Source organism: Psittacula echo (assembly GCF_963264785.1).
Source record: "Psittacula echo genome assembly, chromosome: 17".
Classification (NCBI taxonomy): domain Eukaryota; kingdom Metazoa; phylum Chordata; class Aves; order Psittaciformes; family Psittacidae; genus Psittacula; species Psittacula echo.
Window position 1 is genome coordinate 6,281,292 of NC_137753.1, and position 18,576 is coordinate 6,299,867.

General features: G+C 37.4%; 1 protein-coding gene across 1 annotated transcript in view; it reads right to left on the reverse strand.

The window, feature by feature from the left end:
• Window positions 1-17,371, reverse strand: part of PRDM2 (PR/SET domain 2) — a gene marked incomplete at its 5' end in the record, with an annotated part of 53,029 nt that extends 35,658 nt beyond the window's left edge. The window contains 4 exons of the mRNA XM_080630999.1: window positions 4,246-4,398; window positions 7,058-7,161; window positions 8,440-8,557; window positions 17,363-17,371. Of these exons, the coding sequence (XP_080487125.1) occupies window positions 4,246-4,398; window positions 7,058-7,161; window positions 8,440-8,557; window positions 17,363-17,371 (384 nt within the window). The remainder of the gene's footprint in view (window positions 1-4,245; window positions 4,399-7,057; window positions 7,162-8,439; window positions 8,558-17,362) is intronic.
• Between the last annotated feature and the right edge of the window lie 1,205 nt (window positions 17,372-18,576).

Below are 18,576 nucleotides of genomic sequence, written 5' to 3' on the forward strand. Positions count from 1 at the left end.
TTGAACACTGCCAGGGATGGGGCAGCCACAGCTTCTCTGGGCACCCTGGGCCAGCGTCTCAGCACCCTCACAGGGAAGAGCTTCTGCCTAAGAGCTCATCTCAATCTCCCCTCTGGCAGGTTAAAGCCATTCTCCCTTGTCCTGTTCCTACCTCATAAAAAGTCCTAACTGTACGTTTGACAGATCCACTTAGTCACAGTAATGAAAGTCATAGAAGTCCTTACAAAAATATTGTTAACGAGTCACATCCTAAGAAGTTCTAGCACAGATTGCCTAAAATTCAATTCACTCTACACATACAAGCACCACAATGTGTCTTGAACAGAGACAGGCATTTGCCTATATAAAATACCTACTGTAAGAATACATATTTTTCACCCCAGACATTACATTTTACTGTCATACTGTGTTTTTGCACCTCAATGTGGCCTTATCTCATCAAAGTGGACAGCTAGTGGCATTAGTATTTGTGTTTGGAACTGACTTTTCATTCCAATTCTGCTTCTTCAGGAAATACAAAGTCCTGTGCTTTGTGCAGAACAATATTATTCAACTGGCTCGTTTCATCAGGAGAGGCAGGAAGAACTTCTGAAACTCCATAATGAGTTTAAGCTGTTTCATCAAAATAAGACAACTCTCACATATGCATCCTGGGGGAAGCATATGCAAAGCAGTCTCCAAATATCTTCAGTTCTTCAGTAAGGCTAAAGAGAAGATGGAAGAGAAAGGTATTTGCTTGTGCTCACTTAAATGTTCCACCCCATTACTATTCATTTAGGGCAGAGAAGAGGGAAGTTAAAGCTCTGTGCAGTTCTGAGGTTCTCTTCACCAAGCAAATTCGGACTTTGCTCATCTCAGCAATGAAGCCTGGAGATCAGCTTGTTTAACTTACAAATCAGCAAGCCACAAAAAGCTTAAGAAAACCTTGAGAAAAAAATAGAGAGCCATGACAATATTTTAAGTACTTGGAAGTAAAGCAGAATAGAATTAAGTATAAGCCATCCAAATTCTCTTTTGGGGGTAAATCAAAACAGTGCTGTTGATTTACCACTAAATGGAATTCCCCTGAATTTGTGAATCACGATAAAGATCAGGAAAGTATCACATGTATGTACTTAGGCTGGTAAATTTGCAATAGTTTTGAAATGGCAGCACATCCACAGAACACATGCAGAAACACAGCTGTTATTATATGCTTCCTTTTGTCTCAATCATCAGTAAGGTGTGATACGAATCTAAGGCTGATACGGACTCTACAAGAATAACACCTCTGTTACAGAAGCTGAGACAATAACAAACCTCTAAATAAAAAAGCAGATATATAAGCAGCCCTATTTTGTGAAGAAAGCAAAAATAGCCCTTTCCTCCCCCCCCCGCATGAATTTTCCCTGCAGTTTCTAAGGGTTAAAATAGTAAAAACCAGACAATATTTAAGTGCTTTAATTTAGTAACTTGCCCTTGAGACCATACATTCAAAATCTCCTCCTCTGTCATACTTCTCCTACACTGTCAGTCACTTGTAGCTTAACTTCCAATTTCTTCTCACTACCTTTATTTTAAAAGCCTGGTTACTATAAATATGTCACTAAATAATGAAAAATAAGTTTACAAAACACTAGACAAAACAAGATTTCTTAATGCCTTCCTTTGGTTTTCATATTCTTGGAATGGACAAGAAATTAAACAGAATATTTGATTTAAAATATTCCTATTAAATGACAAGAACAGCCCACTTGTGCAATTAAAAAACACAAAATGTGACTTTCTAAATCTTGACCTGATTTATCCGTATGCTGACTGAATGCTGAATGTTTAATGGGCCACAAGGATGATCAGCGGCTGAAGCATCTCCCACACAGGCTGAACCACTCTATGATTCTAATGGTAGTGAAAACTGTCCAATTTCATTATAAGCTTTCACTTTACAAATCATCACAGACTAGCAAGATCAGAATTTTCCTTACATATCACTTCTCTATAAGGTGGAAAAAAAGAGTAAAATATATTCAATAGATGGTTCAAAAATAATTGTAATATTATAATGCACTTTTAACAATCATTCATTATTACAGGTTTGTGAACTTTCTTCCCCAGTATAGAGCAGTTACACTTTACATTAGAATCTAGTTTTGCCTAGTGAAGCAACTAGGACATTTCTACAGCCACCTCTTAAATTACCTGCAAGTTACCTGTGTCATAGTTGTAGTGACAACCAAAGAACAGCAGGAGCACATCACTGAACCTTGGCTGCAAGGTTTCTTGGACTAACTTGGTCCTGGAAACTGACTACTCCTGAGCAGCACAAAGCTGGAATTACTAACACAGGCTAGTGTTAGTAACTAGCTTCCCATCCTAGCTCACGTCTAGTAGCTCTTCGAGCATGACCACACTGCCTTCCTGGAACTATGTCTACAGGGCAGAGCCAGCTCAGTGGCTCTATACCCAGTGACCTCTGTGTGTGACACCCAAGGCCAAAACTACTCAGCGCTGTTGCTTCTCTACTGGCCTTGAAGAAATTCAGCAGCAAGCCTTTGCACAGAAGCAGCCTTGAAGTAACACCATTCCCAATGGAACACTCCCTCCAACTAGCATACAGTGCAAACACCAAGATGAATTTCCAGAGGCTTGACTTGGACTGGTACTGCCAACCCTGAGCTGAAGCTAAGGAACAATCCCACAGTGCACACATATCTAAGCGGTTGCTGCAGGGGCAAATAAAGGCTACTGAAGATGGCTCTTTGAAGAACCCCTTCACATCCCAAACTCAAAATCTCCCATTGCAACAAATCCCAGACTGATTTTGAAACACTGAAACTGATCCCTATAGGCTGCTCTAACAATCCTCAGAAAGAGCTGCTTGGCAGCATGATCTTGTTGGCAAGACCTACTAGGATAAAATTCATCAGGTCGCAAGGGAAGACAGGCAAAGGAACAAAAGGATCTTTCACACACTGAGGCAAGGTATTTGTTATTGTCAGCCTCTTTAGGGGTACAATTATTTTCCAAAGTGCAGTATTATCCATCAGAAAACAAACCTGGAATGAGCCAATGCTTGTTTTTATCAGGACTAAAACCTCTGCTGAAAACACTGAACAAGAGAGAAATTTGCAATGTCAGAGTGATTCCAAAAGAGCACTTACGTTAATGAACTAGTGTGACTATGGGCAAAGGCAGAGGCAACCTGAGATAAAGTGTCCCGAGAAAACTCAGCTGGCTACAGATTCACATTGGGAGCCTGCCCTTAGTGGATGAACACTGAAGTCAATAGTCTGGCTGGCAACAGTGAACCTCTACCTGAATGCTATCCCACAGCTACCAGAAAGTTCAGAACATATTTAGAAGTTTGGTCTTTTTTTCAATCTAGTCTGAGTGATCTAAAATATAACAGTTTTACATATTGCCGCATTGTCTACAGCTTCAAAACTGCACGATATCAAACTCATTCTTTTTAAGTGAAGATCAGTTACTTATAGATGTTGTCAGCCCTACAAACAAATGTAAGAAACAGCAACAGCCTAACAGCAAGTCTGAATAAACCCAAAAACCACTAAAGCATTTTAAACAGAAACAAAGTTGAGCTACTAGTTGTTATCTACTACTAACTGCTAGGAGGTTCTTGATCAGAGATTCAAATAATACTTTACAGCCCAAATAGTCTAAAACTAACACACTCTACTATTAGTTAAACAATTTTTTTCTTGGTTTGGGAGACACAATGTCCCAGGAATTACACCCTTCTTCCTGCCTCCCACTCCCTGAATAACGCTGGAATGGTATAAAACCAGGCAAATTTGTTTTATGAAGCTGCCTATGAAAAGTGTCTTGACAACCAATCTTTGACATTTGATGCAAAGACCATAAATAAAAATAACTGATTTCTGCAAAAGCTCCTCAGGAGAAAGTGTCTCAGTATCTACAGAAATAGAAAAAACATTTATGTAATCTGCTATAGTTCTTCATTCATTTGTATCAAATTTGGTGCTACAGCAGATCATTAATATGTAAGATTTACTGTTCATACACATCCTATATTTTAACAGTAGATCTTAATGTTAACTGTACTGGCACAGAAGAATTTAGACTGATGAAATGTGGCATCTGCAATATTTTAATTATATTTCATAAAATGTTTCAAAATCTGTTCAACATAAATGTAAAAAAAAAATAGGATTTGAATAAATGGAAATTAAAAGTATTCATAATAAAAGGTAACAGAGCAGTAAGTGATTCTTCAGACATCAGTACCTTTAAACTTTTGTAGTATATGGTCCTGTTGATCTCCAGAGGAAACAGATTCTGCTCCTTTCCTGACCGTGCCCAGTTTATATACCGCAGCCAGTTCCCTTTCTCTGGATCAGTTGCATCGACACACATCCATCCCAGGTTTGGGTAATACACCTGTGAGACACAAATGGCATTAAGTGCGACAACTCTTAACACTGGAATGTACACATACTAAAACTCTATGTACTTTAAAGCTATACATAGTAGTAGCTATCATCTAAGGATGGAGATAACACAAAGGATGTGAGCAGGGGTAGGGCTTGCGCATGGGGAAGTGTTGCTGGTCTCCTACAAGGGTTTTTTTTTTTTAGTGGAACTGCTGCAACCAAGGGAAAAAAACCCCAAACTTCCTACTCTAGAGGTTTTAGGCTCAAAAGCCAAAATACTTGGAACATTTCATGGTTTCTTTTCAGTTTGGCAAGCCTCAAATGATCCTGTATATTTTGTATTTACTAAAATGATTGCTTTTAAGGCATAAAGGCAAGAGGGATTTATTTTTACTTTCTTATGAATTGGGAAAAGTATACAGTAGTTAGAAGCATTTGCTTTATTTGGGAAGGTAAAGAAAAGCATAATTTATACTTAATCTTTTTTCAGGGTATTAAAGGAAATCCTTACCTTTCAGAAACCCTGTGATCACCTTAAAAAACTGTCCATGTCAATGAACTGCTGCATGTTCCAAGATGTGTAAATTTTTTGGTTTACATTCTTGGAGAAAAAAGATTCAACACCTACTCCTGTTTTACATTTCAAGACAGCTTGCACTAAAGCAAGGTTACTGCCACCTTCAGCGCTTCCTAGTGACAGGCGACTCTGCTTCTCTTTCAAGACATGCTCTGCATCTCCCACTCTTCTTATTATAATCCAAGTTACATGTCTATAAGAAGACCCATTTGGGGATGAGATACAGCTTTTTTCCCCAAACAAGTAACACCCCACTTTGGCAACTGGAACTATCATTCGTCCATCACTTTGTCTCCGAACACAGACACACTAACAGGTACACAACGTGTCAGGAATATTGAGTAGCTCACGTTTTGAGAACAAGAAAGGAAAAATATGTGTAATTTTACTGTATTTTCTACTTGCTTTTTCCATTTTGGTGAAGTATCTAAACATCAGCCTCTGCCTGGAAGAGCTCTTTTCAAAACCCATCCTCCCTAGCTCATTGCCTCCTGCTACATTCACTTAGCACCACTGCACATAAGGAATACGCTAAAATTCCAATTCTACTGTAAACTTCACATTTTGTTACACAATTTTGTAGCTTTTTATCGTTTCTAATACTTACAAATAATTATTTTCAAACCATCTTTTCATCAGGGACTGCAGCAATAGGACAAGGGGTGATGGGTTCAAACTGGAACCCATACACCTAATGACTCCCACACACCACCATGCTTTCACAAACCGTATTTTCTAACAGTGAAGATTCTGGAGTGGTTTCAAATATCAGCATATGGGGCCAACTGTTCTGGTCTCATTTTAGCTGCTTTTTTTCAATCCTAAAATCAGTATTAAATCAACACAGGATTCCTTTGCCATCTAGCAAAGGTTCCCACTGTCACCTGCACTGAAAAACGACAGAATTCTGTAGCAGCTTGTTTGCAACTATCATTTCTCAACATAAATTTAAAAAATATTAAGACATATCCACTGAGAACACTCAAAATCCAGCACTGAGAAAAAACACCACAAGGTCAGTAATTTACTTGGCTGATTCAATCTCATCAAGTGTTCTTGTATCTGATCAAAACTGGAGACACCTCATGCAGTGGAGTTTCTGATAATATCAGCTCAATGAAACAAACACCATTTGAACACTCTATTACTTTCCTGAATGTGAATTTGCATTTACAGGAAGTTGTTCTAAATTAACTCCTCTGGTAAGAGTTAACAGTAAGTTTTGTGCATATTTGTATGTATCTAGTGGTTTATGCAGCTCAAGTTTTGCAGGCCAGGGGCCAGAAGGATGACTTCTATCAGTATCTTTGGCATACAAAGCTGTAAACTGTCCCAGATCATGCTATGCCACAGCTCCTCAACCCCTCCCCTCCTCAACCATTCACTTTGCTAAAGCCATTTGCTCTATGTGTCTTCAGAAAGATTAAAACAGCCTTTGGAAGTAGTTATGAACTGCCTTGAAGAAACTGTAGATAGGATTCAAGACCAGATTAAGGCACCTACGTTTTGAAATCTACATAATATCCAAAATATTATGACTAGCAGCAGAGTTTAAAGTGCGGTTCCCATGTCCAGATAGTATTTTTACTTTAATGCAAGCCCAAACACAAGCAGCACAAGTGAGAACTTTTTATAAAAGTTCCAAAACCAAAACCAATTCCCATAACCAAGCTGGCTTTCAAAGAGCTAAATGAGGAGGAGTGCTGGGGCTTCCTTAAAAAATTCAATATCCTCCTGATTTCCCTAATTTCATAAGCAGTTGACAGTACTCAGTTGCAGAACGGGTATTACTCAGGATTCAAGCCAACAAAGCAAAGCTTTAGCAACAACAAACTCTTAAGGGGAGGTGTGATCCAGAGACAATATCTAGGAAAATTAATACAGCAGTTTCAAACTATGTCAGTAGTTTAAAAGTAATTCAGAAAGGTTGTTCAATCCAAGTGTCTATAAATAACCGTAATGGTAGACATAGACTGAGGGCAATTATTTCCCATCATGTCTATTTCTAAAATCTCTGGAAAAAATAAAGGCTAAACAAAATCTTGAGCTAGTGACAGATACCTTCTTCCATTGACAAGCTGTTTCTTACCTCCCACATGTACACATTGCTCTTAACTTGAGACCTTTTTTTCTTGTCACCGATGAATGGTCCAAACTTCTTGCCTTTTAAAATTGATTTTGTTGCCCAGACACCTAAAGAGACACATACCAGTAGTTAAAACTTATATAAGTTATCACGAGCAAATCTTCTACTCACAATTCATGTTTCTTCAGAACATCACATTTGTCTGTCTCAGATGGGGGAGCATTCTACATTAAGATCACAATAAGGAATTTGAAGTTCACTAAAATGAATTCCAACAATCCTCTCCCCAAAAATCACTTCAACCATGAAAGTTTTAAGCATATATCTAGTTTCATTCTTTGCTCGTGGGGTACTGTAGCTCTGAAGATAAAAACAATCTTCATTTTTCTTGCACTTCAGGTGATACTGAAAATACTGTAAGAGCATTTCAGGTTTTACATTGTAAAGTCACAGATTTCAGTTGTTTTGCTGAGTAAGTATCTTATTAAACAAAAACTGTATTTGCTTTCTCTGAAACAATGCCAGGCAAATGAAGCCCTCACAAAAGTTTTACAACTAATGGATACTATATTTTAAAGGAAAAAATATCTAGGACTGGCTAAAATATGTGCATCTGCCCAAAGCTTTATTGACAGGATTTAACTGAACTGAAAATGGACATGTGCATTTCACATTTACAGCATAAAAACTAAGAACAGATTGACAAGCAATTGATAACTAAACATAACATTCTCGTTCAGACCATGCTGGATCAGGTTTGTACCAGAAAAGATAAACCTTGCTCCAAGGAGCTTATAACCTGTTACTAACAGTAACGCATCTATTGTCAGGCTTAGTCTTCAAACCACCAGCATTCAACATCAAGTACCCAATCTGCAATTCTGACTTCCATCAAAGTTCTCTCATTGTGTTAAAAAAAGCAGCCAAGCGTTTTGGATATATTACAGAAACACCACTTGGCTCCACATAGCAGCTTTCAAGTCTGCGTTCTGTTCTTCTAAGTAAAACTTTTTATATTGATTGGACAACAAGATGCAGCATTCTAAAGAGACACAGTAAGACAGCTGCAAAACACAAAGCTGGTAACAGTCAAAGTGTTATAAGTGAAAACACAGCAGTAAAGGAACATATCAGCTATTTTCATAATCTAATCTATTTGCATCTTGGTCCATCTTAAACCCCAATTCTGATGTTCCAGGAACATCATCTTAGAATGCTGGAGAAACTTGGAAGATGTCCACTCTTTCCAACAGAAATTATTTCAGATAAATGCACCAGACATCATCTCTACCCAGCACAGGAAGGCACCAAACTTTCACAGCAACTGTAATTCATGTGATCTAGTGTATAGCTCTTCATTTCCTTTTCATAGTTGTAGCACTCACCAAGGCGTGTCTTGTCAACAGCAGATGGGAAGAGCCTCACGTCCTCGGGAAGCCCCCTAAGCACATGCTCAGGTACATCATCCAAGGTCTCCACAGTGACAGTAGCTTCAGTTGTGTTCTACAAGTTAAAAACCCAGAAGGGTCACAATCATTAACAGGTAAAAACAATAGCACAACAGATTGTCAACTCATACAAGATATAAAAACCCCTGACCTGATATTAAAGCAAAATTTCCAAATTGCCATTTCACTGTTGTTTTTATTACACTTTTTTATGCTTTAATGCAGAGTTCTACAACCACATTAGAGATATACACAGAACACTGATAACTAAAGTTGCTGCAGTTACTATTTTGCTTTAGTTAATGGATGTGTTTTGATCACAAGCAGCAACATTTCCCTCTGGCCTCTCCTTAAAAACAAAGATACTTCTTTGAGTTACTTGGAGAACAGAGCTAAAGGTATTTTCCTCTTCCCGTCTGAATATGACTTACCTGACAGCATTACTATATTATACCTAAAGATGTAACAGAAAAGTACTGTGGTCCTACACCACGGATATATGTGCATTTTTCAGAATATAGTTTTCATACAAGTTCAGGCTTTGTATTAAGTCTTGAAAGTGCTCACTAATATGGTAATCTGAAGCTCACCCATGGAGCGGTTTTCAGTTGCATTATTTTTACTGGTCAGCTATGCCATAAGAAATTACATTTAACAAGTAATTACGTCAGTAACATTGCATTGTTACATGCTACGTTATTTTGAGAGAACATTCCTTTGTACTGTTTCTGATTAAAGTTCTTCCAAATTTCAGATAAAATACACTGTAAATTCATCTACCTGCTGATATTTCCTTCAGAGAAGTATCACATAAGTGTTCACAGAAACAGTACAAGAGTTTTAATATCTATGAGTTATCACTAGAAAAACCTCCCGTTCCTGAAGTATTCCACTGAAGCATTAGAATTACTGATTCTACAACAGATTTGTAAACAATATGCTTAATTCTGGTTTTAGGCAACTCAAAATTTTTTCAACAAAATAACACATAGCACGAAAACACATTAGCCTGTATGTAACCTGCCTGGAAAGTCTGACTCCAGTTAAAAAGTAAAAGAGGCAGATCGATTTCCCTGTGTCACGGTTTAAGCCACGACTGTAACTCAGAACCACGCAGCCATTCGCTCACCCCCCACCTCCCCTTGTCTTCCCCTGCAGGATTGGAAGGAGAATCGGAAGAACGTAAACCCCATGGCTTGAGATAAAAGTACAACAGAATACTAATAATGATAAGGGAAATAACAAGGATAGAGAATATAAAACTGAAAGCGGAAAGGAAAAACAAACAATAAACCCAAGTGATGCACAATACCATTGCTCACCACCCGCTGACTGATACTCAGCCCAATCCAAGAAGCAATCTGGGTCTCCCAGGTGACTCTCCTCAGTTTATATATTGGGCTTGACGTGCTGTGGGATGGAATACCCCTTTGGCTAGTTTGGGTCAGGTGTCCTGTCTCTGCTTCCTCCCAGCTTCTTGTGCCTCCCCTCAATGGCAGAGCATGAGGGACTGAAAAGTCCTTGGATCAGAGTAAGTGCTACTGAGAAACAGCTACACCATCAGCATGTTATCAGCATCATTCTTAGACTGAAGCCAAAACACAGCACTGCACCAGCTACTAGGAAGGAGAAAAATAACTGTTACAGCTGAAACCAGGGCAGCCTGACATTACAGACAGATACAACAACCTAATCTCACATTCAGACCTAAACTTTTCTGTTAAGATACCGAAAGTTTTCATTATTTTCTGTTTCAGCTGTATACTAGATCTTAAATATGATCTCATGCTAGAAAATGTTTCTGCCTGCTTCTGAAAGGCTGGCATATTTAGGAGCAACACACAATGCTTTTAGTGGAAGTCTTTTTAGCTGTGTCCTTTCTGAATAACAAATAGAAGCTGAGAGTTCTTAGAAGTGTTTCAGGACATACACATCATTAGTCCAAATTATACTGTTGAAACATGTTACTGACAATTGAGGTAGCGAGAGGCAAGTGAATTGCCACTCTAAAGTACACTGATTAAAACAGTATGCAGCAAACCAGCCAGAGCACAGGAGGAGCAAAAGGTTTTTCACTTTATTTTACAACCATCCTATTAACAGTTTTCTAAAATCCTGGTTTCCTTCAAAAATAAAATGGTAGAAGTCCCTAAAACAGAGGTATAATGTAAACTGAACATCTTCTGCAAATTCTGTTACAAAATGCAGAACAAATGTGGATCAAATACATCTGCTTGAGCCAGTAAAGCACTTTCTTAGCAAGAAAATTTCAGTAAAGGTTAGTAAAATCATACAGGCTTGACTGGATCACCTTCAGATGAGTGGCATGGTTTAGTGGTGGCCTTCACAGTCCCAGGGTAACAGTTGGACTTGATAATCTCAAAGGTGTTTTCCAAACCAGTCAATTCTATGTAGCTTATCTTTATCAGAACTGACAGCATTAATGAAGAGGTTGACTGAAAACACATGTATGTCTTATCAACCAGCCGTTTTGTTTTCTGTTTGATTTAACGTAAATATCTGTCCATAAAAAATAATGGTGACCAACAGGAGGGAAAAAATATATTTAACTGTTGAAGGCATGTCTATTAATAGAAAAGTAGGCAATTAAATGCTAGAAGTCATTAAATCTGAAAATATTTATTTGTACTTTAAACAATTCTGAGCATTTTCCATTTTCTATATTTGCTAAAGAATCCTTCAATTCTTTCAAGTGAAAACTGAGATATACTGCAATTTTCCTGAGCGTGCCCTTGTGTTGTACTATTTGTGTTCATAATGAAAACTAACTGGTATTCCCCCTTAGAGTAAAAGGACATCTTAGTTTCAAACCAAAGGGCAATTCCAGCTCCAGAGCACTTATGGTCTGAGGGTCCAGACCTTCCATTTTGATTCTGTCAATCATTTCCTAAACATGCACATTAAAGTTCCCAATTAAACAACTGCGTATGCCCCTATGCATAAAGGAAAAAACAATGTGAAGCATCAGTAACAGGAATAACTTGCCTAGAAACACACAAGTGATGCCTTTGGAAACAGAGCTCAAAGCCAGGACATCAGCTACTCACCACACTGAGGATAATTTCACATGTATTATCAAGTCTTTATTTCTAAGTAGTTTCTGGTATTGGCTTATGTGAAAATGTATCACTTGTAAGAAAGACTAAACAGTAACTTATGGAGAAAACCATACTTCGAGTTCCAAGAAGTACATACAGTTCATAAAAATGAGAAGTTTTACCTATTGAATCGAGGATGTTGCAGTACAATAACTACTCCAATGTACGCAGCACAACTTGCACTTGGGATACACCATCTACTCTGCCATAAACATGAATGTACCCTGTACTACTCAGTACTGAATGTTAGGTGACAGAGACAAGCTACCCTGCACATCCTGGGGACTAGTAATGTGCGTAGTACTCTCATAGTAGAGTAGCTGACATTGCAAAGCTTTTATTTTAATGTACTTCATGGAGCTACTCTGTGTCTACTGTTGTCTTTCTACTGCTCTATTTATGACCTATGAACATGCCATTTCACTCCACAGATTGACATTAGAGTATCTGCATGTCAAGTTTACTGCTCTGCAACCAACAGAATGAGCTAAAAAAGCAGCTTTTAGAGATAATAAAAGGTTTTAAAGAATGTCGTAAAGCTATTATTTCTGAATTCTGCTAATCATAATTCCTAAATAAATCAACCGCTCAGAATCCTTTAGCCAGCAGGTTGTAATTAATACAAAAGGTTTTAAGGTATTTTTATCTTAAAGTTTGAAAGGCAACAGAAAGCTAATAAATGATTTATGAATGTCTAGTAAGTGATTAGTTACAATTTAAGCAGCCTACGAGGTTCAATAGGCAGCTTAAAATATTATTCACACTATTCTTTGTAGAACACAATAAATGCTACTCAGACTTGTCATTAAGCAATTTGCTCTATTACCTAATTATAACCACTAAAACACTCTTCCTGATAAAAATGACCAGAATTTCAACATTACAAGCATGTATTTTCTCATAAAACCTGTCCACTTCTGAAAGAGTTATGCTTGGTGAGAATTAAGTCATATGTTGAACCACATGCAATGGCCCTAAAGTACCTGCCCTCTGACACCAGATTTCAATCATTCTGGTCAGAAACAATTCCCAGTGATGATGAAGGATGTTATATTTAAGATCTGAGCAAGCTTTAGGAGGTGTTAAACTGAGAAGTAACAACAACTTGGGCCACACTACAGCTGTCCAAGTAAACCCTGGCTTTCTGGAAATTATTCTTGCCATGAATATGCCAGCAGTTTTCTTACAGAGTAGTACTCAGAGCATTGTCCACTGAGCACTACAGAAATACATTATGCTGAAAGTTTACTGAAATATATTTAAAAATGCATCTCTACGTGCTATCCAATTTCAGGGAAAAAAAAAACTGGAAAAAAGCAAAACTGAGCTCCTCAACCTTTTCTACTTGGCACTCCGTCTTTGGGAGGGTGCTGGGTATAGTAATTACTCTCTGCATTTCTGACTAAGTTACAATGTCTTCTGCCAGTTTTAACAGCAACAACAAGAAATATGATAAAACTGGAGTCATATCAAGGTTATTCTGTTGCTGCCTTCGTAAGCCCTAACAGCTGCACAGACACATCCTTGAGAGCTATTTGTGGGGGAGAAAGACCCCAAAATTGGAAACCACAGAAGGAATAGAATGCCAGAAATCCCATCCCATCCAAGAGAGTGAAGAGACCAGCAGGGGCGAAATAAAAATAAATCCTTATTCTTTAGCAGTAATAGCTGAAGGCTATTCAAAGCGGAGCTAAGTGTTATTCTGCTCTTCCAACAATCCAAAAGGAAAAAAAGCGATGAAAGAAGTCTGATTTTCAGACGTCTGTTAGCCTTGAACTGATATGCAAGAAGCCATGTCTCCAACAAAAAAGAAACATACTCCTCTCAGCATATCAAAGAAACCTAAACGTCATTCCAGTACATTATGCCATGATTTCATGAGAGGAGAACCAAGCCTGTTTTTCACTGTGGTTTCTAATAAATTATATCTAGGCACAGATGAGGGGGACTAGAGAGAAGGAACAAGGCAGCTATCAGAACAATGCACTTCTAGTCTCAAGCTAACGAAAGCGGGGCAGGGTTTTTGGTTGGGTTTCATTTTGGAGTTTGGGTGGATTGTTTTACAACCATAGCCAGGCAAACAATGGAAAATCTCAAGCCTGTGGATAAATTTTAACCTACCAAAACTTTAAAATTTAGACTCAACTGATTTAAGACAAGTGTAATCATAGAATCATAGAATAGTTAGGGTTGGAAAGGACCTGCACTGTGTTCTCTGACGCGTCTGGCATATTCCTTAACAGTTTAGCCATAAATATCCCAAAACTGTTCCATCATTTAAGTTTATTTGTATGCAGTAATTCAGAATCAGAACTTTATTTTGCACCTGCCTACATAAATCAAAGACTAGCAGCTACATTCAGGGAACACAACGCTCAGACTCCTTTGACACCTGCCATATTAAAGGACATCACAAGTACCAGAAAACTGGCTATGGTCTAGGACATAATACATTTCACACCTCAAACGAATGGTAATAAGTAACGAAATACTGAACGGTAAAATAAACAACAATTTAGTTTAGTCAAATCACTGCAATTTTATTTGCAATTTAAATGTAGCTACTTCAAACATTTTCCAGATAGCAGCTTGTCCCCAAGGAATGTCTGTCTACCAAAAGAAGAAATACTGTATTTCAATCACTTTTCCACCAACACTTAACCACATTTTAAAGAAATCTCCTGTTGATAAGGATGGTGCATGTCCTACAGCCAACTTCTGCATTTAACTGAAGTCCTAACACAGTATTTTTCACCCACTCCAGGACTTCAGTTTTGACTACAAAAGCACTTGAGGCTTATTTCACTTTCAAGCTTCTTACTCTGAAGATCAACAGGAATATTACACTGCTTCAATCAAATCAGCCAGGGTGAAGCGAATTAAGAACAATGCCAAAAATCATCTGAGGGTGCCTTAACTGAAACTCTCTTATCTCCATCAAATTCAGAGTGCAATCACTTTGACAGTACCTTTCAACACATTCAGCAATTTTTCACACCACTTTCAACATAACTGTACCTATGGAGCAACCACAAATTGGATTATAATGTTACAAGCAGTATTTAAGCAGAGCAGGAACAGTACCTGTAAAAAAGATGTTTACAGATAACCAAAGATCCGAGCAAAAAGGAAAAAAAATCATCCTGAACAGTGCAATGAATGACAAACAGTCAGTCAGTGTCATGTTTTGGTGGCAAGAGGATTAAGATAAATGAAAAGATAAAGGAAAGGATACTATTGAGAGAGAGAGGAACGGCAGAGAAGTCAGAGGAGGTAGTTTTGAAAAGGAGTTGGCAGAAGAGGTAGCTGTGAATAGGAGATGAAGGGACTAAGCCTGCCGGCACAAACCAGACAGTACGAGAAAGGGAAGTCAGAAGCAGAAACGTGTCTCTGTCCAAGACCCTTATCTAGCCACCCCTCAGCCACAATTTCACTGTGGGTACTTGAAAATTTAAGATGCATTGGAAATACTTTAAAGAGTCACCAAAAAAATCTGACAGAATGTGGGGAGGGAGCTTTAGTACAAGTGCGGGTGTCATTTGCTAACAGACACCACCCCAGTTTTTAGGAAGTTCCCATGCAGTTTTCCAGGTAGCACACAACCTTCTTCCTATTCTATCTTACTGCAGTCTGAGAGACAATAAAACCCCCATGTTTGCTTGGGGTTTTTAAAATACATTATTCAGCATATTCAGTGAAGGAGTTTACATATTAAAGGAAGGCCTCTTTTAAAAACAGACAGGAAAACAAATCCTGTCTATCCTGAGACAGCAGTCTTCCTAAAAATACTAATTCCAACTGCAGCTTGCTTTTTTAAGCCTTCTCCTTACTACAAGGCGGCCATATGGAAGTATTTATGAAAAGGTTTTCTTTCCCTTCTTCAAGATTTCTATGGGATAAACAACAAAACTAACAGTCTTTTCATATAAACCCTATTAACAATAGACCAATTAGTTTCAGGGTCACTGATGTCACACCAAAAGCAGAGATAAGAAGAAAGAACACTTGAAAGATGTTTGGCATCATGCAAAAACATTTCTTATACAGACCTGGCACCACAACTTGTTAACAGTGAATGAAATGACAAGGGCACTGCAAGGAAAAACACCATGGGGTTGATGCTAAATACAAACTTACTATGAATGGTCATTGAACAGTAAAAAGCAACATGAGCTCTTGTGCACTTCAGAAACTAAATGTGAAAGCCCAACGAGAAAGATGAAGGCTTTGTTTTGATTCAGAAATCTCAGTTCTAGGAACAGTTTGGGAGCAGGGAAACACAACAGATAGGACACGATGGGACACAGATACATAACTGGAAAGGAAACAGTCAAGGATAACAGTTAAAGATGAGGATCCACAGCTTTCAGAACTTTAGCAGAATACAAAGCTTATTAGAATGACTCTTAAAGCAGGTTTATTACTTAAGCAGACAGAGCAACAGGCACTGAGTGCATCAAAACAAATCTTATAGGTGTAAAGATTTCAAGTCTTTAAAAATAACTTGTGAAGCAACAGTTAACCCACCTACCCAAAGTAGACTGCTAAGGCTTAAAACTGTGCTAATGCAAATGTCATTTTAATATATATATGTACGATAATTTCTATTTGTGTATATTATACAAGTATGTATTTTTACAATACATATTTCAAGGCTGTGATGGAGATTATATTTTGGTTTTTACTTTTTTAATGAACATACATATTGAAGACTTTTTTTTTTTTTTTACTTTAAATCAAGTAAAAAAAATAAAAATAAAAGGAAACATCCTAACAACCCACTGCACACTGCATTTGCTTGTATTATGTATATACTCCTGTAGCATCAGTGAGAGCGAAGTGCTAGCTGTATTCAATGCTGCTGATCAGAAAAGGGCATAAAGGGTAATAAAAGCACATGTTAGAAAAGATACAGGAATCAATAAAGAAAAGTATACAAAGCATTTTATATGACTTTTGTACATAACCGACTTTTTCGGTAAATTCAAAATGGCATTCCTACATGTAACATCCTATGTTCACATTCGCACACCAAAAAGACTTTGTAAGATCATCCAAAGAGGAAAGTACTTACGAGAGGAAATTAAGGCAAGATGCACTTTTTCTGTAAGTAATCTTTAAATAATACAATTGTGCACAATATACACAAACAGATGTGTGATTCCTACTTGGAGAGACAAATGCAAAGGAAAGCCTTGTACACTTGGCACCGATTAAAACAACACCCTTCAGTCAGGATATTCTTGCATCCCCATAGGCACACCACAAATAAAATATGCTTCCCCAGTCCTTTCACTTGATTCTAGGGAAAAAGCTTAGGGTGAAACATCCTGATCGACCAATTTCTGTGACTGATTGTTCACTGCACATTTGAAATGGTAAAGTGGTTAGAAAAGCTTTAAAAAAAATAATGGAAGCCTTCAATTTTCAAGGCACTTTCATAAGGAGTTGAATTGCTACAAAAAGCCTCAGGATGAAATGAATTTTTCTGGAAAAGGTGTTCTTACAAGAGGTGCCAACAGTAGTAACTTACATGCTGCTAAAGGCAACTCATACACAAAAAACCTACATCATGAAATGAACTAAAATAAATCTCACAAACACACTCTGTGGAAAGGAGGATTATGAAATTTAATTACATTGAAGATTTCAGAGCGCATTTCTATTACAGTGGATAGTTTACTTTTAATATTATTAACTAACATCTAAGCATTTTGATAAAGTCTTACATTCATACTCACCTGATTCATTTTGAATTCCTGTTGTGTTCTGAAAAGACACACACAACAAAGAAACTCCTTTGATTACATGAGCCCTAAAAAGAAAAACAGACAATTGTAACACGTACCTACCTACAAATGTACAGCGAAAGCACACACAAACCTGGAGGATCCCTTCCTAATGCATTTGTCACAAAGGTGCATATTGCTTTATGAAAAGAATAAAATCTGCTCCAAGCTATGGATTTGTTATAGCTCAAATGAACATGAATAATCTCAAGATTATTATCTCCCGTTAATCTTTCTTCCAGTTTTAAATGATGCAGCAACAGAAACATGTTTCATTTGTTTTTAAAAACAAGGGAGCTTGGTCAAGATTAAGTACTTTTAAGAACTTTAGGAGTCAGAATTTAGTATCAAAGCATTCTTAAACACCTTTAATGGTTTTTGAATTAACAGAATGTATGCATTTGAGTCTCCAAGCTCTCGTATTAGAAACAGGAAATTCTTGCTTAAACTTAAGCCTTTTACTGAGGTATTTTGTTACACTAATGCATTTGGCATTCTTGTTTAGCAGAAGCCTGAGATTTCATAAGGTTTCCTAGATCAAGTAGGCACTAAATTTGGAAACCCAGGACTCAACACAAAACTAATCAGAACAATGCTGTACCTAAAAGTCTAGTACATCAGCCTGCTTCCTTCATTTTAGTCTTCTTTTTTTTTTTTTTTTTTTTTTAATACCTACATAAAACCATTATTGCGAGTGAGGCTGGAAACCCCATCCTTCCCCGTGACACAGAATATTCCATAAAGGAACAACTCCCTTGTCTGGAGGTTAACTGGTACCTAATCACTTAAAGCACTTCATTCAAGTACTGCTATTTATTCCTAGTCTTTAGTAACAACAATTAACTGATTCTTCACCAAGTACTTTGAATAAATACTAACATTTAACTTAAAATACATTCCAGGAAAACATACTTCAAACACATACTCCAAATAAATTTCATATATAATCCTTCACATCTTTGCACGGTAAGAATTCTTAATGCTGCATAACAGTGAAAATACTGCCAAACGTCTTAGAAACATTACATTAAGAAATTCCTAAGAAAAGGAAAAAACTCCTTGAAAAGGATATTTCAGTTGTATACAGCTCTTCCAAGATTAACTCCCTTTTGTCCCAATATGTCCATATTGCATGAGCATTTACACAAAAAGCCAAAACATCTGTA